The sequence below is a fragment of the Epinephelus lanceolatus genome, chromosome 18 (assembly GCF_041903045.1).
Source record: "Epinephelus lanceolatus isolate andai-2023 chromosome 18, ASM4190304v1, whole genome shotgun sequence".
Taxonomy (NCBI): Eukaryota; Metazoa; Chordata; class Actinopteri; order Perciformes; family Serranidae; genus Epinephelus; species Epinephelus lanceolatus.
The window spans coordinates 27,462,296-27,488,194 of record NC_135751.1 but is presented as its reverse complement, the minus strand read 5'-3'; the positions used below and the strand labels follow the sequence as shown (position 1 = coordinate 27,488,194).

Here is a 25,899-nt window from a genome sequence, read left to right as displayed (position 1 = left end):
TTACCTTAATAGCTTCCAGATTTTCTCTGGAATAAATATGCTGCTGCTAGAAGTGACATTTCACTGTGATAGAGCTTTTTTCTAAAATATCATATACCAAAGTGTATCTAATCAAAAAATACAATTGTAGATGTAAAAAAATATCAGTTTTGAAAATACAATCAAGTGAATAACATTAACATAATAACATCATCTATATGCTTTCTTGCTGAGAGTTAGATGAGAAGGTCGATACCACTCTCATGTCTGTACCAGTCTGTTATCTCCAGTTGATGCAAAAATGCCTCACACCTGCATTCTTTCTAATGACCAGCAGGGGGCGACGCCACTGGTTAGAAAAAGAAGTCCCATTGTACTGAAGTCAAATAGAACATGATCCTATTCTCGCTTAGTTTATCACCTCAATAAACTTCCCTGATGGGTTTCTGGTCTCAATCATTTAGGGTAAAATTGTAAATAAAGCAGGGTATGCTTTGGGGCGTGGCTAGCTTGTGATTGACAGGTTGCAATCACGGCAGCATCATCAGGTTCTCAGTCAGATCCACCCCTCACTCCTCCACAGCTTCATCCTTTTGTCTTATTATGGTCACTTCTGGCTCCAAAAACCAGGCTTGTGACGGCCAAAATGCCAACTCGCGGCTTCAAAACAGTTGTCCACAAACCAATGGGTGATGCCATGGTGGCTACATCCTCTTCTTTTACACAGTCTGTGGTCTGTACTCTAAATATGAAGCTACAGCCAGCAGCTGCTTAGCTTAGCTTAGCATAAAGATATGGAAACAAGGGGAAACAGCTAGCTTGTGTGATTTCATGGGGGATAACATACTGGGCACCAGGAGTTTCCACTGGTCACCTGGCAACCTTACAGTGACAACAAAACTCAAGGACATGATTGTGTCTGGCCAGGGAATAGTCCAGCACCCAATCCCTTAAAACTACAATGCGTTGTTTTTACATTTCAAGTGCTATATCGTAGGCAACTGGACTTGCATTTCCTGAAGATGCTTTGCCTCTCATCCAAGAGGCTTCTTCAGTTCTAACAGACTGGTGTGGGCACACAGGCTTTAAACTCTGTGTGGGTGTGGACCCTACAGAGTCGTCAAGGTCACGATGGGACTAGGTGTGAATGAATGTGAAGCCGTCTGGGGAGGGATCCCAAGACTGCAGCCCTGTGTCCTTTCATGGTGGAACCCGAGCGTAAACTGTTAGGAATGAACCTGTGTTGCCTCCATCTCAGATTGAAATGGTTCCTGTAATCGGCCAGCTTCCTAGATGTTTGCTCGGATTCCAGTACCAGTGGATGTATGGATTAAACAAACAAGATGTAGCATGTTAGAGATGTTAGTGGGTAGACTTTATTACTTTAAGACCACAGACTGTAAAAACGGGATGTCGCTACTGTGACATCATCCACTGGTTTGTGGACTCCCGCTTTGAAGCCTCGAGCTGGCATTTCGGTCGTCGCCCTCTTGTTATTTGGGGGAGCCAGAAGTGACCATGTTTGGGCGAGAGGGTGGAGCTGTGGAGGAGTGAGAGGTGGCTCTGACTGAGAAGCCGAGGACACTATCAGCAAACAGCCTGTTACTCAAAGCAGCCCGTCCTTAATTATGCGTAAATATAAGTCTTAGTAAAATGTAAACAGGTGAGTTAGTAATTCACCCTCTGTACAGTTGTCATGAACGCTGAAATTAGCCATAGATCCCAAAACTGTTTTTGCACCAGGCTGTAAACATGTTTATTTCTGCTCTTACAGTGGGCATTTTAACACTGACTGGCTTCTGGAGCCAGCCTCTAGTGGCCATTTGAGGAACTGCAGTTTTAGGCACCTCCACGTTGGCTTCATTTTTCAGCCCCAGAAGTTGCCGCTTGTTTAACACAGAGCAATACATATCTTTCATTTTTTAATTAGCAAAGCATTTTGAGCTGTTTTGTGTATGAAAGATGGCCATTTAAATAGTTCCCCCCCCCCAATAAATTAGCCTGCAAATATTTTTGAATGAATGAGAAAACTCTGTGGTGTTGTTTGTGTCCAGCACATAAAGCAAAACACACACACACACACACACACACACACACACACACACACACACACATGCTATTCGTGCATTAATGCTTTCGAGGTGTCTGACCACACTGGTAACTATGATTCATTCATGTATGAAAGTGGTCTCTGTGGTGTGTTTGTGTAACCAAACACCCACCTGTCTTTAAATAAAATGATATTTACATCGTCCATGTGACATCTACTTTTAGCTCTGGGCGGCATCTCGGTGCTATTTTTAGCCCTGACAGGATAAAAGCAGAAGACCATAAAGCCTGCTGGGAGGTGTGTGAATATGTGTGTGTGTGTGTGTGTGTGTGTGTGGGGTGTCAATAATAAAATACCACGGCAGTGACATCATGACCCCACTTGATTATTAATAGCTGGGCTTTTTATGTCCATCACACCCTGACAGACGGGCACACACACATGCATACAAATGTCAAATCACCACGGCTAATGTCCATCACCTCCCCCTCACATAAACATGCATTTCCATCACTGTGAGGAGGCAGATGGCCAGCTGGTGGTCAAAAATGAGGCATCGCTGCAAGAGAAAGATAACACTCTCCTCTCTTTATCTGCTCACACGCCATCCCTTCTCTTCATTTGTTGGCTTCTCTCCTCCTCCGTTGTTCTTCTGTTTGTCACTCCTCTATTTTCTCCATCTTACCCTTTCACTATCTCTGCTGAGTGTGTGCTTTCATTCACTCTGTGCTCATACAAACATAAACGTGTGTATCCTGAGGTCAGGGACTTGACTCGCCTCACCTCCGACTCCTTGTAGTGGCGCTCGGGGATCTCATCATAAGCGATGTCCACGAAACACATCTCTGTTTCCTCCTCTCTGGGCTCGTTGCCAAAGATCTGTGTGAGGAGGACAGCCAAATCAATAATGCACTTCAGGGGTTGACGAATGTTGTGGGGTGGTGCGCTGTGATTTCCCCAGTCACTTGGTAGTGAAGGGGCAGCTTCACACACTTACTTACAGAAAGCGGGGGGGGGGGGGGGGGGGGGGTGATAAGATAATTTCCTGTTGGTGCTAAAACTACAAAGCACAGTGTCCTTCCTTCTGGCTTTACGCTCAGACAATACACTGAACAAACTGTGAAGATGGATGTAATTCACTGCGTGTGGTCAGTGATTTCTTCCTGTGTCTGACTCACACATGAACAGTAAAGCAACATCGGCTAGTTATCCGTCCTTTCGGAACAACTTACGTCACAGATCGTACCTCTTCACACCTCAAACTTTTATGCAGGTGTGGCAGAAGTCAGAGAGGGCAGTGTGAGGGATAAAGAGCAGAGGGATAAACAAGAAAGACTGTACAAATGGTGAAGGCTGTTGGGGGTAAGTGTAAACTCGAGAACAGGCACTTCTACTTAACTCTTCTGCCCTCACTTCTAAAACGCCCCCACTTGTTACGCTCACTTTCAAATGTGAAATTATGACCGTCTGTGAAACCATCGTGATGGGTTTGCAACTCCCATGAGTCACCACTAAGTGGAGCTGCGGCCTTTTGTTTTCAGCTGCAGGGTGGATCGTGGCAATATTGCATAACCTTCAGACTTGCCACCAAAGTGTTAAGTGGTACTGAGGGAGAGGTGGAGATCGAGCTAAGTGCTTTTAACAGTGATGAAAGACTCAGCAAAACCAAGAGTAGCTTGTCATGTTGTTGCAGGAGAAAATCAATGTTTACTTTCTCTTGTGCAGTATTTTTCTTTAAATCTTTACTAGTAGGGTTATTTGATTTATTAGTATGTGTTTGTGCTGTGCCTATAATGTTTGAAAACTTTCATATTAGTCACATGAATGTATTTAATGGACAGACACTGTAGGATATAAGCTACATGTAGGCACGTCACAATTAGAAATTTAGTAGTTAATTCCATTACCAATGAAATTCCACAATTCTTGATACCCAATTCGATACCAGAGTAAAAAACAAAATGATACCTCCCATGTGCTTTAACATGCATTGCTTTACTAAAAACGTTTAAATGTAATTTAATTTAAATATTATCAATCTCTAATAATTCGCCTGGAACGCAAAGTACTAGTCTATGTGGGTTTATGAGATTTTGTGGGCGATGTGGGCATACATTAATATATAGCCTGCAGTATATATTCTTCCTTAATTGTTGTTGTTCAGCACTTGTACATGTAAAATGTGACGGATGCTCTTTGTTGTAGGTTATCTGTCCCGCCCCTCCTCCACTGTGATTGGATGGCTGGGTAAAATGTGACAGTAACGAGCATAGCGTTTAAGCAAAGTTAAACCTTTCCTAGCTATCGGTGGCCAGAAAAAAAACACCAAACATGCAGCACTCCGCGCATGATAGATGCTTCGCACCCTGTCACGCTGTTGGGATTTGTAACAGAGTGTAAATATGCAGCACTCCCTTTGCAAAGAATTAAAAACTTATGCTGGCCCTTGGAAAAACGCTTCTTTTTTCAACAAGTTGACGCGAAGCTGTCACTGCAGCAGCACTTGTCACCATATTCAACGTGTTCTTCTTCTTTTGTGCTGGTAGGCGTTCTCCTTCTGCCTTTGGCATTAAATGACAGATGAGAACTCTTTGCAGGTGTTTATGCTGCCCCGTCAGGTCTGAAAGACTTGCATCCCTGGTACCTATGTTATCTACGATGCTTGAGAATAATGAGTACAGACGTATTGCAGAAACTTTGGCATCAACCTGATACCAAAGGAATGGTTTTCCTGACATCCCTAGCTGAACTTGAGTAAAAAGAGAACTGTATCTCTTGTGTGTGATACGGGCAAAAATAATGATGTTACTGAAAGACTCAATCTCCGTGCGTAAAAAGTATCTACAGGGCTAAGGATATAGATGAATGAGTGCTAATCCTCTTCATATCCTTGACTTAAAGGTCGAGTCAGTAATTCTGGAAAGTCTTTTTCAATATTGATGATATTTGATATTTGAACTCAGCTCCCAAACAAATACAACCCTCCTGTCAGTGCTCCTTCAGAAGCTCCACTAAAATCCCCACCGTGGATGTGGCGGAGGGAGAGTAGCCAGAATAGTGTTGTGTTTCTCAGTCTGAGCCACTTTGTTTGTTTCCCATTTAGAGAGCCAGGGCTATATACAAACACCAGATTTTTATTGTCAGCACTCACACAAATGGACAGCTAGTGGACCATGAGGAGATATTCACTGATGTGACAAAGAGTGTAGTGGATTAGAATTGCTGACTGCCTTTAATGAAAAGAATGAATTCTGAGCTAAACCTCACAATTAAAGGATAGCACGTTTTTGGACCAAACAGTTCTAGGGACTCACTGAGAGGAAATGCCCACTGGGGCTGAGAATTACATAGCTTCAAGGGCTTTTTTTCCTGTTTGCATTTGCTTCGCCAATAGGAATGCTGAAGTGACAGAAGCTGGCTATTGCTGTAAGCTGTAAGGACTCTGTAAGAATTCAGACTTACTGGTACGTGCTCCGCCGGATAAGCTACTGGGACACCCTGCTGCAATCCATTGTACTTCAAAATCGTGTTGTATTTCCCTCATTGCATAAAGACTGGACTTTACTGTTGGTTCAGTTTTTTTTTTTTTTTACGAGTTGTATGGGTTTTGTTTTTTCTGTTGTTTACTTGGCTAATTGGTTTTTAAAAATGGCGGTTACCAGTGCTGCATTGGCTCATGTGTTCGACCAATCAAGGTACACTTACATCACTCAAGCCTCCCTTTTGTGCTGGGAGAATAGGAAAGTCATTCAAAACGGCTATCTAAGCACTACGCTTGTTGCTAGTTCTTGTGGAGTGGAAACAAAAAAAGGAGGGTTCTTGGAACAATGAAAAAGTTCCTCCAGTCTGATTACACCTGGTGATGCAGTGAACCTCTGACAAAGCCGTTATTTCGCCTCGTTGTTCTGTATAAAAGGTACAAACACGGAATGGGGAGACAGAGTTGTCTTGCCTTTAAGCCCAACCTGGTCTCACTCTGAAGTCATCAAAATCCGACACTTAGATAGTGACTTGCAGTGTCAGAGACTTACGCAAAAAGCCATCTCTAAATGTTGGCATGATACACAGCCGGTGGCCATTATAGTTTAATGGCGCTTGCTGGTGTCAGGGGGAAATGCGGCGGGACAAGAACAAAAGTTAAGGTGGCTAAAGACCGAGTAGGGTGGGTGGGAGTGGTGGTGGATGGTTCCAACAAACACTGACTTTCATCCGGGAGAACCAAACCCTGTTGGTTTTTCATAAACCTTACCATGTGCTTTTGTTGCCTAAACCAAGCGACGTGCATTAGTTGTGGAGGAAAAAAAAAATTCATTTGCGTTATTGTACTGGCGTAGTGCTTTTATTTTGAAAGAGACTGTATGTAAACAGTAAATTTCCCGTAAAAAGGGAAGTGTATTTTGAAAGAAGACAATGCATGTAACAGGCAGAACTTGACAAGGCATCCTAGAATGTCAACAACCAACTAACCCAGGGTACCTTGCACGTCGTCTCTGGACGTGGAAGGTCCATGACTTAACATCGATATGTGACGAAGTTGGAGTGAGAATGTGTTGTTAGGCTGGCAACAAAGGTAGTAACAGCACCAAATCGGCTTTTAAGTAAAAGTGTGAGCTGGGATATGTGCGTTCCACCACAGGGAGATTTAAAAAGCAGCTAGCAGCAGTTAGCAGCTAACTCAAAGAAGAATAGCAGCCGAAAATGTCTGCAAACTGGGAAGACAATTAAGTGCAGGAGCTCCTTATCCTCCAAGCACAGGACAGGATCAGCCGCCAGATAACAGGCACAGTAAATGAGTGTTACTGCCATATTATGCCCCCATTAGGCCCGTTTCCACTGCAGGAACTTCGGGGTAATTTTACGGGGCCGGGGCCGTTGGTGCGTGTCTCCACTGCAGGAACCACCCCCTAAGGACAGAGTTCTGGAACTTTTACAGGGGCTAAACAAGTCCCTGCCTCAGAGTAGGTACTCAGAACGGCCCCGAAAGACTCCTGGCTGGGGCTTGGGGATTACTTGGTGCTGATTGGATATACTCAAGGAGGGATGTGACGTCAACAGAAAGCTACAGAATAGCCAGCATTTTTAAAACTCAGCAGACAAGGATTAGCTCGTTCATATAGCTTCCGCCGCCATGTAAAAAAACTCACTAAATGGTCCGTGAAAAAAATATTTTTTCCAGCGGATATCTTAGTTACAACATGATTGAGCTAGCAAAGCAGTTTTGTGTTGCTATGTGTGGTATTTATTCAGTTATGGGGAATCACAATGTCTAGAAAGCATCAGTAGTGGCTGCAGCTGACAGGGACATCTTACAACAGCATCTGTTAAAAGCCTCCCGTTGTCAGATACGACATGAAACTACTCCAGTTAGCTCAATCATGTTGTAACTAAGACATCCGCTGGAAAAAAAAAATTTTTCACGGGCCATTTACTGAGTTATTACAGACACCGCTATCGGCTAACAGCTAACAACGTCCCTACGTCGCCCCGGTCAAAATGGTCGCGCAACGATTATGTCACACCCAGAGCCCGTAACTTTACAGGAACCTTCCTCGTACTCCGCTCTCTCAGTGGAGACACGGCGGTTGAGAGAGCCAAGCGAGAGGACGTTCCTGTAGTAGTTCCTGCCCCCCAGATAGAACCAGGAACTTCTTCAGTGGAAACGGGCCTATTGTGATAGCTGAGAGAGTACTGCTCAACACGTATGTTTGTTATATGTCACACTTGACAGGGTGCATTGTGTTAGATGTCACACCCGCCACATTTTTGTGCTTCCAGAACACCAGCATGCTATCTCCATGCATTATGTCTGCATTGTTTAAATCTGTGTAAAAGTGTAAAGGCTGTCTAATGAGGCATCCTCATTGCAGCACCAGGATCTCTGTGAAAAAAAGGGCTAAAGAGAATTTGCCACTTCTGATTTGACGGTTTTGAAGCAAGAAGATCAGTGAAAATGTGGGAAGAACAACACAAAGAGGCCATAAAAAGACAGGCAGGTGTGCGACAGGGAACAGGCAAAGGTACGAGAGGTGAGATTGTGAAAAACACTTCAAACAAAGTCTGCTAAAAAGCAACGCTCAGATCCTCCCTTACTTTGTCAGATCTACCTACACAATACGCTCCAAAGCACACGACACTCTGAGCTCTACTCACATTATCGTTGCTCCCTTTGTTGTCCTCATATTTGGTCTCTATGTGGATGGAAAACTTGGGCAGGAAGGAGCACTGGAGGGAAAAGACAAGACATTGAGAAACTGATATGAACGGTGATTACATTGTCAGAAGATAATTACATAGTTTAAGTTTGGACCGGCTCACAACACCGAGGGAGATTTCTGTCAACTAATCCGCAGCATGAGATGTGAGACTAATTGTGTGTCTCTCTGTCTGTGTTTTATTGCCAAAACCAGATGAGCAATAACGATTATTTTCTCACCGTGTAGATTTACAGCCATGAGCACTACACACACACTTTGCTGCCTTTGGCCATACTGACTGTCGCCCATCAGCCCTTAAACACAGCGGTTTGATTAGATTATAGCTTAACACCAATTATTACACAAGCAAAGAATGAAGGAATACTGGTTACATAAGATTTTAATGTGTGTGTGTTTATGTGTGACACAGCGGGACGAAGACAGCAGGAGGGATGTGGAAAGAAAGAGCTACAGGGCTTCATAGAGAGCTCATGGTGAATGCATAGGTGTGTGTGTGTCTGTGTGTTTGTGTGTGAGAGACAAGGACACACAGAGAGTAATTATCGTGCACAGTGCAGCAAAAGTCAGTGCCGCTTGGTCTGCCTGGCCTTGTGACTCTCAGCAGGAGACAACAAGAAAAGAGTGTGTGCATGTGTGTGTGTGAGAGAAAGACTGCAGGCAGAGAATAAACACATAAAGCTCAATTCTAGAAAAGATAATGTCATTGACAGAAGACTGACTGAGCTTTTATTTGACATCATCGCTGAGTCTTTGTTATTCATTTCCTCATCATATCCCTTATCGTCCAGGAAGTCTAAACCTCACAATGCACGATGCAGCATTTTCATGGACTGCTGCAGCCACACACACTTCATGCAGATCATAAATCAAAGCAATGGACAAATTAAAATTTCGACCTGATGACGGTGCTTGTTGAAAAGGCAGATTATCACCAACAGATTGCACGCTAATTCATTTAACAGTTATGAAGATATATTCACTAAAAGCCCAAAATGTCAACCTGCTGGTGGCAGTTACACAGAGCAGAGTGTGACTTTGTGACATAACTACCTATTTTGAATTACAAAGTAATTGTCATTATCTTCATTTTTTTCATCACCACCCACCTCGGGCTAATCAAATCAAAACATTCCCAAGCATAATCGTACCCACGAGGCAGTGTGACCACAAGAGCACCATCAACAGAGATTAAAAATACTTGTTTAACTTACAAGTGGACCTCCGTTTTGTTGGAGGCTTTATCAAAATCATGGTGGTTTGAGAATACTGTGAGCGACTTTGTGCACTAACAGTATGTTTCTCCAAGGAAGGGACGCTCATTTTCAGTCACATTCTTAAGGTCAGGGTTCCCACACATTTTTACAAATGAAAATTTTCCCCATTGCCATGATTTTGTTTAAGCAGTTTAAACTAGTCTGCAATCATAGGGTGCAATAATGAGGCTCTTACTCCAGCGTGTCATTGCCTAAACCAGGCATTGTAGCAAAAAGAAATTAGCATGCAATATGGAACTAAATGACTTGTGTCGACACATAGAGTAGACACAAAGTGGTAACGTTATTTGGCCTGGCAGCTGTGAAATATGTGCTGACGCTGGCAGCCTGTTGCGGCCTTTCGGCTGTCGTGATTTTTCTCCCCTTTTTTACCTCTTCCTTGAGCTATGTATTTCATTTATTCATCCATTCATTCATTTTCCATAACCTCTTATCCTGTCAGGAGTTGCAGAAGGGCTGGAGCCTATCCCACCTGACATTAGGCGAGTGGCAGGGTACACCTTGGACAGATCACCAGACTATCACAGGGCTGACACATAGAGACAGACAACCATTCACACTCACATTCACACCTATGGACAATTTAGAGTCACCAATTAACCTGCATGTCTTTGGACTGTGGGAGGAAGCTGGAGTACCCAGAGAAAACCCACACTGACATGGGGAGAACATGCAAACTCTGCACGGAAGGGCACTTCCACCCTGGGTTTGAACCAGGAACCCTACTGCTGTGAGGCAACAATGCTATCCACGGCAACACATTTGTATTACATTTTATACATTACATTTGTCGTTCAATTGCCATACATTATTAAACACGTGCAGATAAGTGAGCTGCTAGCGCTTGCTAACTTTATTTGCTTGCTAGACATTACCCCCACCAGCTACCTGCTGTGCCAATGTGTATCAAATGATACCAGTGACATTTTAATGGTCATGTAGTGCAGCAATGGATTTTAAATTAGCAGTACTTGGCATGTATTTTGCATAACATTAGACATTTTGTGATTTTTATCAACATATCATAAACAAAATGGCGGCACGGTGATGCAGTGGTCAGCATTGTCACCTCACAGCAAGAGGGTTGGGGGAGCCCTTCTGTGCAGAGTTTGCATGTTCTCCCTGTGTCAGCGTGGGTTTTCTCCAGGTACTCCAGCTTCCTCCCACAGTCCAAAGACATGCAGGTTAATTGGTGACTCTAAATTGTCCGTAGGTGTGAATGTGAGCGTGAATGGTTGTCTGTCTCTATGTGTCTGCCCTGTGATAGTCTGGTGACCTGTCCAGGGTGTACCCTGCCTCTCGCCCAATGTCAGCTGGGATAGGCTCCAGCCCCCCCCCCACGTCACCTAAGAGGATAAGTAGTTACGGAAAATGAATGAATGAATGAATTTTAAACAATAGCCAAAATAATGTATATTCAAAACTTTTCCAAAATATTCTGTTAATTCCAAAGGAATTCCAGGCCTGGAATTGTTCTAGTTTCATAACTTCCTGTAAGGCTGTTTAAGAGATATTTTGCTGCTTTCCAACCAGCTTTGTATCATAACAGTGTTAGTTATGTGTAAATGAACTGTGGTAAACTTCCCTCCATCTTGTCAGCACCCAGATCTCCCTGTTCTTTCGCCAGTGAAAATTGTAGCATCTGGCAAGCTTTTGCTAGCTCTAGGGCTGTTGCCCGACCTACAGATTGCACTTCTGCATTTTTGTATGCCCGCCACCATGGACACAGAGTATAGAGGTGCACTGTTCTGGCTGTGATACAAGAACTGTAATAAAGATCATTTGTTGCCAGCTGGCCACCATATTGATTTTTTGGATAATAAACTCACATTACCCACCAGTGGTAGCATTGATTGGCCTGTTGTGGTGCACTGCATTCTGGTATATGCAGATTTTTTTTTTACCTCTTGAGCAAAAAAAATGCCACAGTCCTTTTAGTCTTTTTTCCAATCATATAGTACCAATTTATTTATTAAGTATTTGCATCTTTCTACTGCATACATAGTCCAGTTTTGTAAATTGACCATCTTTCCAGCAGTGAAATACTTATAGTGACCTTCCTCAAACATCTGACATCTCAGGGGAAACAATCTGCCTTTGCTGATTTTATTCAGGCTTCATTGATGTTTCCTTGCTGCTTCAGACATAAGGTGGGCAGGCCAATGTTCCTCTAATGTCCCAGAGCAAATCATTAATGCTTTTTCTCAGCGACAGTCAGTTAAACAGTTATACTGTTGAGAGCTTTGGGGTTTCTCAATGTTTTTAGAAGAAAATTTAGCTTGATTAGCTGCTATAGACAGATGGATCGGATTGGAGCGGCAGGGATGCAGGTTTTCTGTGAAATAAGGTCTGAGCTGTAGGGTAAAGCTCCTATGAGGCGATTTTACATGTACGGCCTTCATCTATGGCTCAGATCTCTAGAGTAGTAAGTGAAATGATCTGATCTCAGATACAAGATGCCAGAATAACTGGCCTTTGCAGGTTGTCTTTTTTATCTTAAGGACATGGTGAGGCAGCCCACGTACGTTTCTACAAACCACAAATACATAGCAATGTTATGTTTTAACTGCTTTTCATGGCACTATCCTGGCAGGAAATGCTGTCCAGTAGAAAACACTTTTTGTGGCACTTTCCCCGCCAATAGGTCGATACAAAACACCCATTTGGAGCCTAAAAAGTTGATGGAAACACATCGATGGCTCACTATAACACAACCAGTTTTGGTGGTTGTTGGTGTCCAACACTGGTCTGCCGCAGTCTGCAACTTGGCAGCTGTCTTGCCTCCCACCATCCCCTCCACCTCCTGATGACAAATTCAGCTCATATATCACGTCACTTAAGAAATCTTGATATAATATGTATTAAACCTGCAAATGTAATGTATTTGTAGTTTGCAGAAACTTATGATGCCAACATTTTCTTCTGGTGACTAGGCTTGGCGAGGAGCTCAGATATCTACATATAAAAGGAGCTTAGAGTAGAACTGTTGATCCTTTGCATTAAAGCTCAGTTCATCAGGATTCTGATCAGGATTCATCCTAGATGCCTCCCTACAGAGTTATCCTGGGCATATTCAACTGGGACGTGACCCCAGGGCAGACGCACAACACATTGGAGTAAATACATATAGTAATTGGCCTGGGAGCACCTTGAGATTCTTAAGGAAGAGCTGGAGGAGAAGAAAGTCTACAATGCCTTGCCTGCCACCACAGTGACTCTGACTCGGATCGGCAGTGGAAAATAAATGAACAGTAAATGCTGTTTTTTACTTAATTAACTGTATATAATGTACAACAGACAAAAATCATCAAGACAAAAGGAGAAGTAAGGATAAAGAGAAAACATTGTGTTTGGATTTAATTGAGGTTTCAGATCACACTGTGGCCTCTGACTGATTTGAAAGCACATTTATTTTAAAGATCGGATTGTTGTCGTTAAATGTCACTGCATGAGAAATGCTAAAATCTGAAATACTGCTTGGATTAGACCTTATTTGCTGTGAGAACAATCTGATGAATGAAGGTCAGAATAACGTCACAGACACATGCACAAATCTCTCTCAATGCATGCACACACACCCATACGCACACCAGCCTGTTTTCATTCCCAGGTCGTCAAATACTGATGTTTTGTTACAGCATGTGATGTCAATGCCAAAGGTACCCTTTAGTATCTTTATGACACATGTTGGGCTTTCAGCTAACTCCAATGTAAACCCATCCAAGGCAATACTTGACGTTGAGAGGAAGGGAGTCAGTATTTGATGAACTGGGAATGAGAGCGGGTTCGCACCAAGGGCTGTGACATCATAGGGGGGATTAGGGGGTTTCTATGAGTTGGTTTTAGTTGTAGTCTATGTAAGTTCTCTCTTTGTTTAATTTGGTCTCATCAGCCACTATGTATGTTGCCCTATTGTTTCATTCTGTTGGGTCTGTTTGTTGAGTTACCATCTAGTTTTATGAGCCTTATTTTTCAGTAAAGTTATGTTTTGTTGACCCCTATAACTCAAATTCTGCTATCTTTCATCATTTGCTTTGTGAAATGTATTTTCTGGGGAAAATAAACTCACGTTTTTTTACTTAAAACCTGTGTTTTTGTGCTTTGACTGCTTGGTCCATGGCATTCACACAGCGGCCTGTCATCCCAAGGTCATCAAATACCGACGTTTTGTCACAGCATTTGATGTCGATGCTAAAGGTGTCCTTGAGCATCTTTTTGAGACATACTGGGCTGTCAGCTAACTCCAAAAAACCCATCCACGGCAATACTTGACACTAAGAGAAACTGGCATTGGATAAAGTATTCGACAACGTGGGAACGAGAACGGTTTGCACACATACTGATACTACTATTTATGAAATGGGTTACTTCACTCTCTGTAGCCTAAGGTGTAAAACTGCATGCAAACACAGCAACATAAACACAAGCACCATCATCCAAATGTCAATCAGTAATGTAATGTCAAAAGGTTGACCTGTCAGAAGCTGTTCCAAGTAAGGAAAACATGCTGAAGCTATATTGGAGTGTGTGTTTTGTATGTTGCTGTGTACAGATGTGTGGCAGATGGTGCAGCCAGACATTTTGTATGTCACGGGTCAAGGGAACCATATATTTCTGCTGTAGACACTGGACTTTATCAGAAAAGGCACAACACACACATTAGCCATCCCGTGCTTGCAGCATTCAGGGAAGTGTGACCACTCTCACCTATAACCTCCACCACAAAGATTTATACATATATTATATATTTTTGGATCGAAGTGTTTTTTTGTATGTGTATTTTGTGTGTGGGTGCAGACACATCGAAAGTACTCACTGTGTACTCTGACCGTATTTCCAGCAGAGGCCATCAGTGTAATGGACAGAAATGGGTGGTGTGCGGCGGGGACAGACAGGCAGAAGGGAACAAAGGAATGAAACGGTATGAGAGGGATAAGAAGAGAAAAAACAATTTAGTTCAAAATGGAAAAAGGACCATTAAGTCTCTGCAATAGCACTTCTGTTACAGTGAAAGCACAGAGTGAGGAGCCCATTTTGTCTCATTTGAAAAAATGTATTAGTCACATGTATTAGTCACATGGACACACTGTACATACAAGAGACCTATATGTCCCTGCGCCACTGCCACCATGTTGTTTCTTAAGCTGCAGTTCTCCCAGTTATTGAAGATTCAACCAAAGCAATAAATAAAGCAACGTTATATCTGCAGACTGATGTCAGTATTTTTAGTGGCATTTAAAGCAGTTCTGCTTCAGCTAAAAGTCTGTTACACATTCAAAGGTAGCTGACAGACTGAAGATGACACTTTAAATGAAACACTTCACGGGTATCCGTCTACACAACACATTTTAAGATGACTTCAAAACATCTGTCTGGCACACTCAAAAACACCACTTATAGAGTCAGGTGTATTCAGTGAGCCACAATGACAGAAATATGCTTTTGAAAAGCTGCTAATAACAGGGGCGACTATATCTTATGCAGCACATCACATGGTACATTACATTTGTTATTATGTAGTGGATACGTCGAAACTAGCGATGTCAGTTTAAGTTACTTTTGCTTTCCATAGCCTGACGCACATTAACTGATAACTAATCTCTCAAGACAGATTCTGCAATTTACATTGTAGAATCTGTCTGCAGCCTTGTGTGAAAGACGACTGGGGGGGGGGGGGGGGGGGGGCTTTGTGTTTGAATGATGCTGCATCACAATGGAGGGGGTGTGGCCAAGACGTGCAGGTGTCCCCAGGAATGTGTACCTACAGAAACAGCAAGCTCTGCGTCCATGGCGACCGCTCCACCCAAAACGCTGTCTCATCAACGTGAAAAAAAATACTTTTTCCAGCGGATGTCTTAGTTACAACATGGTTGAGCTAACTGGAGTAGTTTCATGTCGTATCCAACAACGGGAGGCTTTTAGCAGATGACGTCCTGATGTTAGCTTTGCTGCTGCTGTTAGCTATCCCTGTCAGCTGCAGCCACTGATGCTTTCTAGACATTGTGATTTCCCATAACTGAATAAATACCACACATAGCAACACAATACTGCTTTGCTAGCTCAATCATGATGTAACTAAGATATCCGCTGGAAAAGATATTTTATTCATGGACCGTTTATTGAGTTATTACCTGGTTATTACAGACACCACTAATGGCTAACGTTAACAGCTAAAGGTTAGCCCAGTTAATCTACGATGTTATTATTGTTATTATTTACAAAACGTGCACACAGAAATAGTAACGTTTGTTCAATCATTGTGTTTATAGACTTAACAAACATCAGATTAGTCTACACTGTGATATAGTGACGTGAAAAATGTGATATATAGCTAAACTCTGCTGGTTTTCTACCCGAAGTATTTGTAAACAACACGGCGATTCCCTGGGGGCTCCGCCGGAAGTGAAGGGCGTGAGCGATTGCTGAGGCCCCGGGCTGTGCCTCCAGAGGTAAAGGAAGAAAAAAAAAGTGTGTTGTTTTTTTTTTTACCGATGAATTTCCAGATTGACTGATAACTAACTGGTTCATTTTTAAGGAAAAAAATCCAAAATGGCGTAAATTACAACGGGCCTTTCCTTTTAGTCTAGCATTGCATTTTTTGTAATGTAATGTCCGACTATTTTCTATTCTTTTGGCTTTGCTGACAGACGTGTCCTCTGTGGCCAACTACCCACCCATCCGTCTCCGCTAGTTAGCTAACGTTAGCTTTGGCTGCCCTGCACTGCACACCATCCAGGTGGGGTGGGAGCTTGCTAGGTAGCTAGTTTATTTTCCTGTGTAGGCTTCATGTCATACTCAAGCTCCTGCTGTACCCTGAATTGAAATGTCCCTTTTAAATGTAACAGAAGCAAAATAGTGCATATTATTAAGAACAGCATGCTTCCTCAGACGCCCCAAACAAACATCGAGAGGATGTTTTAAACTTCATGTCTGACCTTCCACTTCACTGTTTATCTTTCAATTCAACCTGCCCGTCCTCTCCCTACACTTTCACCGTCTCTCTTGACCTCTGTCCCTCCGTCCCTCCCTCCCATCTGCTCATTGTATATTGCTTCCATATCCCTTTGCCCTCCAAATGATCCCACATAATGGCTGCCAGCAGGTGAACAGAGCCATGTTTGCAGAGGGCTGCAGAAAATGGGAGTTGTTGTGTGTTTATGTTGTTCTGGTAAAAATCAGCAAAAAGCCACGCTCTTGCAGAGACAGAGATCTTTATTAAAAGAGACAGTGGATGTCTAGTTTTTAAAACGATGCTAATTTTTGTAGGATGTAGGGGGATATACTGGAAATGAGTATGGTTTATTTAGTGTAGAATCACTTGAAAATAAGGATCGTCATGTTTTTGTTACCTTAGAACAAGCCGTTTATTTCGACATAGGGAGCGAGTGCCCATCCACTGAGATCGCCATGTTGCACCGCGATGTTTCTACATTAGGCCAAGAAAGGACATACCAAACACTGGCTCTAGATAGGACCATTCGCGTTTTCACGTTTTTTGCCTCGCCACCATAGTTAGCAGCCCCTCCTCGGGGAGAACGTTGGGAAAACACAGATTTTTAAAATATTTTTATTCAGTGTTTTTACAGCTTTAAATCACCGGGTCCATTTGTTTTAGAGAGAAAGAGACCTCTGCGGATAATCTGGCTCCTGCTAAAAACCTCATGAATGATGAAAACTGAAGTAATTCAAACTGGGAGAAGTTTCAGCTGTTGTAATATGCAGTCTTTACCACTAGATGCCACTAAATCCTCCGCAATTTTACACACTGCTCCTTTATTACAATGTTGTAGAGGTAATAATGGTGGAACAAATGTGCTTGATCGACAATATACACTCATTCAGAATACACATTCAGGAAATAGCATGTTTCATTGAAGCACATTCTCGGAACCCATTGGCTGTATTCGGCATCTGACTTCCGGCAGACAGTGATACAGCCTCTGGAGGCAGACCCCTGATTTTTTGGCATTCTGGTTTGAGGAGGTGAATTTCTGTTTCCGACTTCCATTTATATATAAGTAAATATGATGGGGAACTGCCCATTGGTTCGACAGCCCATTGGTTCGACATCCCATTGTTCCAACCATATTAAACTCATTGTTCCTAAGTCCGTTCCGAAATCATCATGATGCCCTGTGGTTAAGGTCTGGTTAGGTTTAGGCACAAAAACCACTTGGTTAGGGTCAGGAAAAGATCATGGTGTGGGTTAAAATGAAAAAGAAAGTGACAAACACATAAGCCGTGAGCCTGCTCCGCCTCAAGCCGGTCGCGGCGGGTGTATGGTGCGCTGTTCAGCACCGCGGACAGTCGGACTAATGGGCTGTCGAACCAATTAACATGGACCCATACGATGAACCATTGTGATGGATTCAGAGTTTGCAGTGACGCCAATTATATTCCGCCTCGTTAGTTCACCGCACGGAGCATTTAACCAACAACTGCAGCCGGCTCAAACGTGATTGATCAATATCATGTGGACTACAAACAGCCTAGCACTGGAAACCAGGGCTCTTCCGCTCTTCAAGATCAGGGGTTTGCCTACAGACTCCACATTCACTGAATGTAGAGTCTGTTTATAGAGACTAATTGAAGCATTACCTGTGATAGTGTACGGGTAATAGTTCCAAGCCTTCTCCGTGACATAGAAGATTTTAGGGACCACTGCTCTGGCCCAGCTGGGCAGCTTGCTGAAACACAGAGAAAGCAGAGTGGATGGATTGTAAACTGAAGGAGAAGAAGAAAAAGTCAGAGGACTAATGATGCAAATAGCTTGTGTGCTGCACAGTCAAAGTATCCCTCTTTAAAAGTTGCTCCACTCTTTTCCTCGGCCCCTTCGCCCCAAAAAAGCAATGACAAGCATCCAGCTGTTTGGAGCCGTAATGGAGGCCATACAAGGCAGCCATGACAGCCCCTGGGGAAGTTGATTACACTGATTATACGCTCCACCCTGCAGTGGAGTTTCACCGGAGCTTGCAGCGTGATAGATACGGAGAGGGACACGGAGGGCGGAAAGTACAAGCAAACAGCTATTACTCAGCACAAACTGATCCTAAATATGGGCAGTTGCAGCCAAGCAGCCTGGCGTTTTATTAGGACGTCCAATCACAATGCAAACGATTACTGAGGAAGGGCAACAACAGGGACCAAACTTTGCTCAGCCGGTGGGAGATTGCTGAGCCAAGGATTTGAAAGATGCATGAATTCAGAGGTGAAGTGAGCCGATTTATTTTTGAAACTTTCAAACTTTTAACAATGGAGCAATCCTGACTCGCAAGCTATAAAAAGTGAGTCTCATTACTGAGTCCCATCAGAAACTTCACTGCAGCCCAGAACACAGCTGGTTCACATCTCTGACTGATTATCATCTAATCAAACAAGGCAAAAAGCACCGTAATTGGACACAAAGCCATCATTAAGCTGTACCACATTTCACTCCCTTTTAAACCAGCCAATGATTATTTTAACTCCCACATTATCACCCTCTTCCCTTCTTGTATGTGCCTTGCAGCTGTAATTTAATGTGGAGATTATACTGAGAGTCTGTACAGACCACTGGGACACAAGACAGACAGTTCCCTCTCCAGTGGACTGTCAAACAGCCAGGGAAGTGTGCAGACACAGCAGACTGGTCACATGTCCTCACACTGCCTTAACTACAAGTGGCACACTCACACACACACTGACACACACACACACACAACTGCACAGATTGCAGCTATAGCGTTGTAACAGGTGGTTTGTGGGTGGAGAGAGGCAGGCGCGGCGTCCGACAGTGACTGCTCAAATTATCCATCTCTTACAGGGACCTCATCTGTCTCTGCCCACACACACACCAACACACACATTCACACACACTAAACCTTCCTAGGTCTGAGTGTGTCAATGACACTTCACATTTCCCAAAGGGCCACTTACTTGTCACGTCTGACCACAAAGCCTTCCTCTCTCTGCCTCTCACTTTGTTATTCTCCATGAGGCTCTCTCCTCATCTCTGTCTCATTGTCTCCCTTTTGGGAATGAGTGGCCCAGTTGTTTGTGACAGTATTTGATTCTGATCAATGTGGACTTCAGCGCATCAGTCATATCATCGTCATACATTGGTCTTCAGTTTGAGCATTAAAAGAATAAATATGAGTGGAAAAATGGGGGGCAAGAACACCAAAGTGCCCATCAAAAGGATAGATTACATTATTGCTCTATAGCCATGTAACACAAAAATTAGTGAGCACCACAAATGGCCAAATAGATTTAAAGGAATATTTCAACCACAAAATGATCATTTGCGTATCAATTACTCATTCCCTGTGAAGTTGAAGTTGTGAAGAACACTTTGTTTTTCTCACATGCCTCCACAGTGAATCCAAATACTGAGAAAATTCTCTTACTAGCTGCCACGTTTAACAACAGCAAACCTTTATCAAAACATCTGTTTACAAATTCTCACACAACTCGTGCACTCGTGTAATCCCAAGTCACATTTATCCAGTTGTATGCTCAGTACTTCCCAAACACATGCAATTTCACTAAAACCTTACAGTTTATATCAGTGCAGCATAAACAGTGTCATGCACAGATGAATAGCGCACCTAGGGAAACACGTGCACTTGAACTCTGCTCACTGGGATGCAAGAGCAGAGTTCAAATGTACACGCTTGCCGTATGCGAAAATGTTTTAAAATGCAAGGTTTTAACATAAATGCATGTGTTTTGGAGGTACGACTAGATAAATGAGACTTGGATTATGCTGCACGAGTTAATTCATCATCATTAATTCTGATTCATCAATAATTTTCTCAGTTTTTGGATTCTTCGTTCACTTTGGAGGCATCCAAGTTGTCTTCACAAATTCAGTGTAACATGGGGTAAACAAATGATAAAACAATGGATCGTTTTGTGGGTCGGGTTACTTGTGAAGACCTATCTTTCGTCATGGCTTCTGCTTCTGATTTAACACCACGTCTCCATACATTACTAATATTTTTTTTGTCTCTTGCGCTGCTTTCGGTATAAGCAGAGCTGAGTTTTCTGTCTGACTGTGTGACAGTCCTTGTAAAACACCCCTAACACCACCATTAACTATAGTCCCGTTTCCACCGAGCACTACGGTACGGTAAGGTTCAGTCTGGTCACTTTTTTTCTATTTCCACTGTGAAAAGTTGTGGATGGTACCAATAGAACCGTTCTGTACCGTCCCCATTTTTGGTCGCCCCTCTGTTGGGGTACCTAGCACACAGATCTGGTACTAGAAGGTGACTTTTAAGATCAAGATAAGAACATTTCCTTGTAATGTTACTCAATGCATGAGTTGACGACGTAATTCAACATCAACATACCTTAAATTTCACTGTGACAACTTTGACCATCACTTTAGTTTTTATTCGACATACACTTTTAGCGATGAGTGGATCTTCAAGCATTTGTATATATATTAATTGCAACCGGTATATCCTAATCCTCACTCAGAGAAAAAAAAAAACATTGCAGAGTGTCGTTCCTGTGGCCTACAACAATACTTAACCCCTGAGCTTGCCTTAGAAGGACTACATGCACAAACCCACTATTTCTAAATATCTCATGGAGAAAGACTCACACTGCAGCCTGTTTAAATTTGTTCTGAAAATGTTGGTGTGCAGCCCTGTTCTGTGGACGATAAATGAGGTGCAGACTGATAAAGGAGGAAATACAGTGAGTGCTGGACGGAGCAGTGAGTGACAACAACCCCACCCCATTTAAGAGTACTGTTTGCGGTGGAAAGTGGACCTAGGGTGTAGGTGCCACGTCTGAAGGGTTACTTTTGGTTCCAAAGGTACCATATCGAAAGTGTTTGGTGGAAACGGGGCTTATGACTTCAGTAATAACATTTCAGACAGTGGCATTAAAACCTGTGCATTATGAGCTACAGATGGACATTATGGCAGAGCTGTTGTATTGGACCACATTAAATTTTACAGGTTGTACCTGATAAAGTATCCACGTCATGTTTCAGTTAACTCAGAGCTTAAAATTCTTCTCCATCTCATCCATTTTATTTGTTTACTTCTCATCCTTTGCAATCATTATAGATTTAATAAGTGAAATCAATGAGGTGCTGAGCTGCGCTTTCACCTTGATTCACCTCATCATTGCACGCAGTGAAAGGTCCAAGTGTGGTCCGATATTTTGTACAAATGTACTGTAATGTTTTTTTTTGGCTGTAATGCTGCACAGGAGAAAATGATGCAGGTTTGTGATGAGGGGTCGCAATCAGAGCAAATTTCAGACCGCACACTGCAGCTAATTCAACTGTAATCTACATAACAGAAAATCAAATACTCAATTTCACACTTATCAAGTTTAACAAAGCCCACTACCAGCTCTGAGCTGTAAAGGAGGCTTGAGGAGAGATGAAAAGGTACATCTACTATACTGCACCCTTGCTTGTTCCTGAAACACATCAACGCTTAGAAGACTAGATATTTAAAATTAGCATGTGTCATGTCCCATATGAGACTATACATACTATTTATTTGAATAAGGCAGCCTACAGATGCTGTGCGTAACCAATGGCTACTCTATAGTCTTAACAGCAGGGACTGCGGCTACACTGAGAGTAGGAGACGCCTCTGCAGTGAGAAACTGTCACATCATCTTTTCTTTGTCAAATCCTTCCTGACAGCTTTAGCAGCTATGACATATTAGAGGAACATTAAGTCTTCAGCAGCATATGTGGGCTTGTCCTTTTGGGGTCAGTGGGGTATAATAGAAACCACACGTTTATACGCAGTGTAAATAACTTAATTAAATCGAACATATGTTACATGACAAGAGGAATACACTTACTTGTTGAGGTAGATTCGTTTCTCAGTGAACTGGCCTGATCCGTGCTCGGGGTCGTTATATGGCTCGTTCTGGACCACCTCCACCCCCTCCCCACGTTCACTCTGTTCGTGACTGTGTTTACTGATCATATACAGCTGGCCAATCCGATACTACAAGACAGACACAAACAAACAGAGAAGCTTCATATTAGATTGATTGTTTTATTACATCTTGTGAGACAATTAACGCCAGAGGAGGAGGAGAAGGAGGAGGTCAACCTGATATTGTTATAGCAACAAACTGTCCTACGTATTTGGAGTACAATTCTGAATGGAAACAACGTGCTCTTTGCTCGAGGTCCAACAGCTGACTCAACAGTATAATTTTATAGCAGTTGAAAAACAAACACAGAAGGGAAAATACCAGGATTACTATCACTGCATGGTCCTGACACCTGGGGACAGTCCCCACAGTGAAAGAAAGCTAAAAGTATTACGAGCTGTCTGCAGCATAGTGACAAAGGCATCATTTCAGGTCAGGACCACGCAGTACAACAATAGTAACAGCAGCCAGCGAGGTGACCGTATGTCACGGCCCCTTGCAGCTCATCGGTCAACACCCACATCTTTCACTCAGCACTGACTGACCCACTTGGCCGAATGACAATGTCACTTTTGGTCGCCTTGACAGGCCGGATCGGGGCGTCACACTGCAACTATTTTCCATACATTTGGAAAACGACAAGCGTTGGAGTGAGAGTGCTCCAGGACAGAGATTTCCGACTGCTTGTAGGCCTATTTCCGGGCCAGGGGAAATCGATACGGCCCTGATGGTGACTTATGCCACTCTGTTGGAATGCCAAGCGGTCATGTAGGACTCAACCGCCACACACACAAACAGAGGTCCAACCAAGGATAGCTGTGTTAAGCTAATGGAAAAAAAGGACAAGGACCGCCTGGGATGTTGACTTGTGACTTTACATCCAGCCACAAAAAGCAAGGAATGGAGAGAAGAGAAATGTGATAGTGAAGTGGAAAAAAGCAGAGCCAACATGTACCAGTAAACAAGCTCAGTGTGTTCCTTCTTATATCGCAATGCCAAATTTTTCCATCTGCCAGCCACGGGAGAAAAAGCAAAAGGCTGAGACAGAGTCCGCCCAGCTGGAATGTTGATGGCCGGGTGTTTCTGACTGAACAGCTGTTGGAGTCTGGCATCATTTTTCCGCCACAATGACACAGTTACAGGCCAGGCATAATTGAAGAGGATCCTCTGTTTAGTCACACACAACACACATGACACGTACAAAGCACTGTGGCAGTGAATCTGTCAGAATTAGTGATTTGTCCAGATACAACAACAACAGGGAATGAAAATGGGCTTCATCTCTACAACTTGAAGCCACTCTAATCAATACTGCTACTATTGGTCTATTTAAGAGGCAGCAGACAGCTTGTTTTAGGCAAAATACGCTCTTAAAATTGACCTGCCCAGTATCACACAGCAGCCAGACAAAGTCAGTGACTAGCTGGTGAACAATGTGGAGCATTTAGCAGCGAAAGAGCCAGATATTTCCCAGAGGAGTTGGTGAGCACAAACAAAATGAAGTGAGAGCGAACGCAAAAACGACTCTAAATGAATACTAATGCTTCTCCGTGTCTATTGGATGTGTTAATAAGCAACTGTTGCCAACATGTTCTCCATATTAACTTGATATACAGGAATAATGTCCAACAAGTCTTGCAGGACCTCCTCTGCTGTTTAGCATCAGGGTCCTGCATTACATTGTCAGGGTTTATATCGCAGTAATGACCCTCTAACTGTACATTATCCCGCTTATTACAGGGCTACTTCCTGTGGTAATCCAAAATATGACAAAAGTATTGATTTAAAAATGATTTCATTGATTTAAAGGGGACCTATTATGCTTTGCTGTTTGCTGTTTTGTGTCTTATAAATAGTGTAACAATGAAGGATGTTCATATTAAACATAGCCAAAGTTTCAAATAATGAGATAAAATATCTGCAAATGCAAAACAGTCATCTGCTCAAGACATGCTACTACAAAAGGTTTACATAAGGTAACCACACTACTACATGTAGCTACATGCTAACATCTGGGAAATGTGTACACTTGGTTGCCTAAGTTGTTAATTTCTCTTTGATTTTGGATCATATTTTGGCTGGAACAGTAGAGTCGTTTCCTGGCTGCAATGCAGATGCAGAGACGCTGAGATATGGAGCCTGAATCGGTGACTAATCAGAGCAGACTGGGCTTTTTTGGGGGGGTGTGGGACTTAAAGAGACAGGTGCTGAACGGAGCATTTCAGACTGATGGCGAACACCAGACCCACGGGAAGTGCACCAGACTTTAAAGTCAATTTTTGTATTGGCCAAACACTGGAATAAGAATGTAAGGTTGGTCGAGCGGTGAAGGCAAAAGGAAGAGGACTTTAAACTGTTCAACAGTCCAATTTTTTTATTTCCCTTTTCTTTTCCAGCAGTGGGTTAGGTGCAGCAATATGTACAGTGCAGTTCAGCTGGCCAAAACTGAAGAAAAACTAAAACAAAAATCAACTCTGCACCGGGCTATGCCCCCTTTAAGTTTGGGCCCCTGGCAGTAACAGCCGCTGTGGCCGGCTTGCTAGACAGATCTCAGAAACTCGAGAGAAGCTTCCAACTCCTGCATATATAGACCGTAGCTCCTCCTACACATGGGAAATACAATTAATAAATCAATCAACAATCAGCAGTGATTAATTCATACTCTTCAGACTACTTTTTATAAGCCAACAGTGAAAAACATTGCTACACACTCCAAAAGAGTAAAAATGTTCTTAAACTGCTCAAAATCAACACTTGCACAAATATCTCCCCAAAACTCCCCCTCATCCATACTACACTTGGCACATTCCCCCAGGAACTTGACTATAAAAGGAATCCAGATGGGCAGGGTCTGGTTTGGCAGTTCCTGAGTCCAAACCAGAGGTTGGCCAAGTGCAGTCTAGAGGAGAGGTGAGACACACAAAAGAATTAGTCAAATAAAGAGATTTAAAACCACAATATTGTCAGACTTTTCTTCCTGACTTCATGTAAATGTGCCTGTGACACTGAAGCACCAAAACAACTACACACCTACAACTACCAGGTTTCAACCTTAATTGTGCTAATTACCAACCCCAGACACCTGCCGGCTAGATGGTGTGTGAAAGTGCCTGGAGGTGGACAAGCATTGTGTGTGTTTGTCTTTTACCATTAGAGGTCACGGGGCATCCCCGTGACAAAGAACTTCCAAGTCTGTCACGTGATGCCATTAGGCCCAAAAAAAAAAAAACCTTCCATAGACTTACAGTGTGAAAGAGATGTAGATCAGTGGAAACATTTTTTGGAGATTCAGTGAATCAGTGATGTCAGTGTGTTAGTAATGTATCATAAGACAGTAAGAAGTGAGAAAGGAAAGAAGAAATTAAATAAAATACAATTTGACAGAAATTAAGTAATGATAGCTGGGATGGAAGTTCGGTAATGACTATATGTATGTTTGTGTACGTGTGTGTTTGTAAATGGAGTGTATGAGAAGTTAAGA

General features: G+C 42.8%; 1 protein-coding gene across 1 annotated transcript in view; it reads right to left on the bottom strand.

Moving 5' to 3' along the window:
* The window catches only part of LOC117268004 (cytoplasmic phosphatidylinositol transfer protein 1-like), an 87,310-nt gene that overhangs the window by 4,314 nt on the left and 57,097 nt on the right, over nucleotides 1–25,899 (bottom strand). Inside the window, exons 3-7 of the mRNA XM_033644107.2 lie at nucleotides 22,338–22,486; nucleotides 18,117–18,205; nucleotides 14,335–14,342; nucleotides 8,180–8,251; nucleotides 2,813–2,908 (exon numbers count right to left, since the gene is read on the bottom strand). Of these exons, the coding sequence (XP_033499998.1) occupies nucleotides 2,813–2,908; nucleotides 8,180–8,251; nucleotides 14,335–14,342; nucleotides 18,117–18,205; nucleotides 22,338–22,486 (414 nt within the window). The remainder of the gene's footprint in view (nucleotides 1–2,812; nucleotides 2,909–8,179; nucleotides 8,252–14,334; nucleotides 14,343–18,116; nucleotides 18,206–22,337; nucleotides 22,487–25,899) is intronic.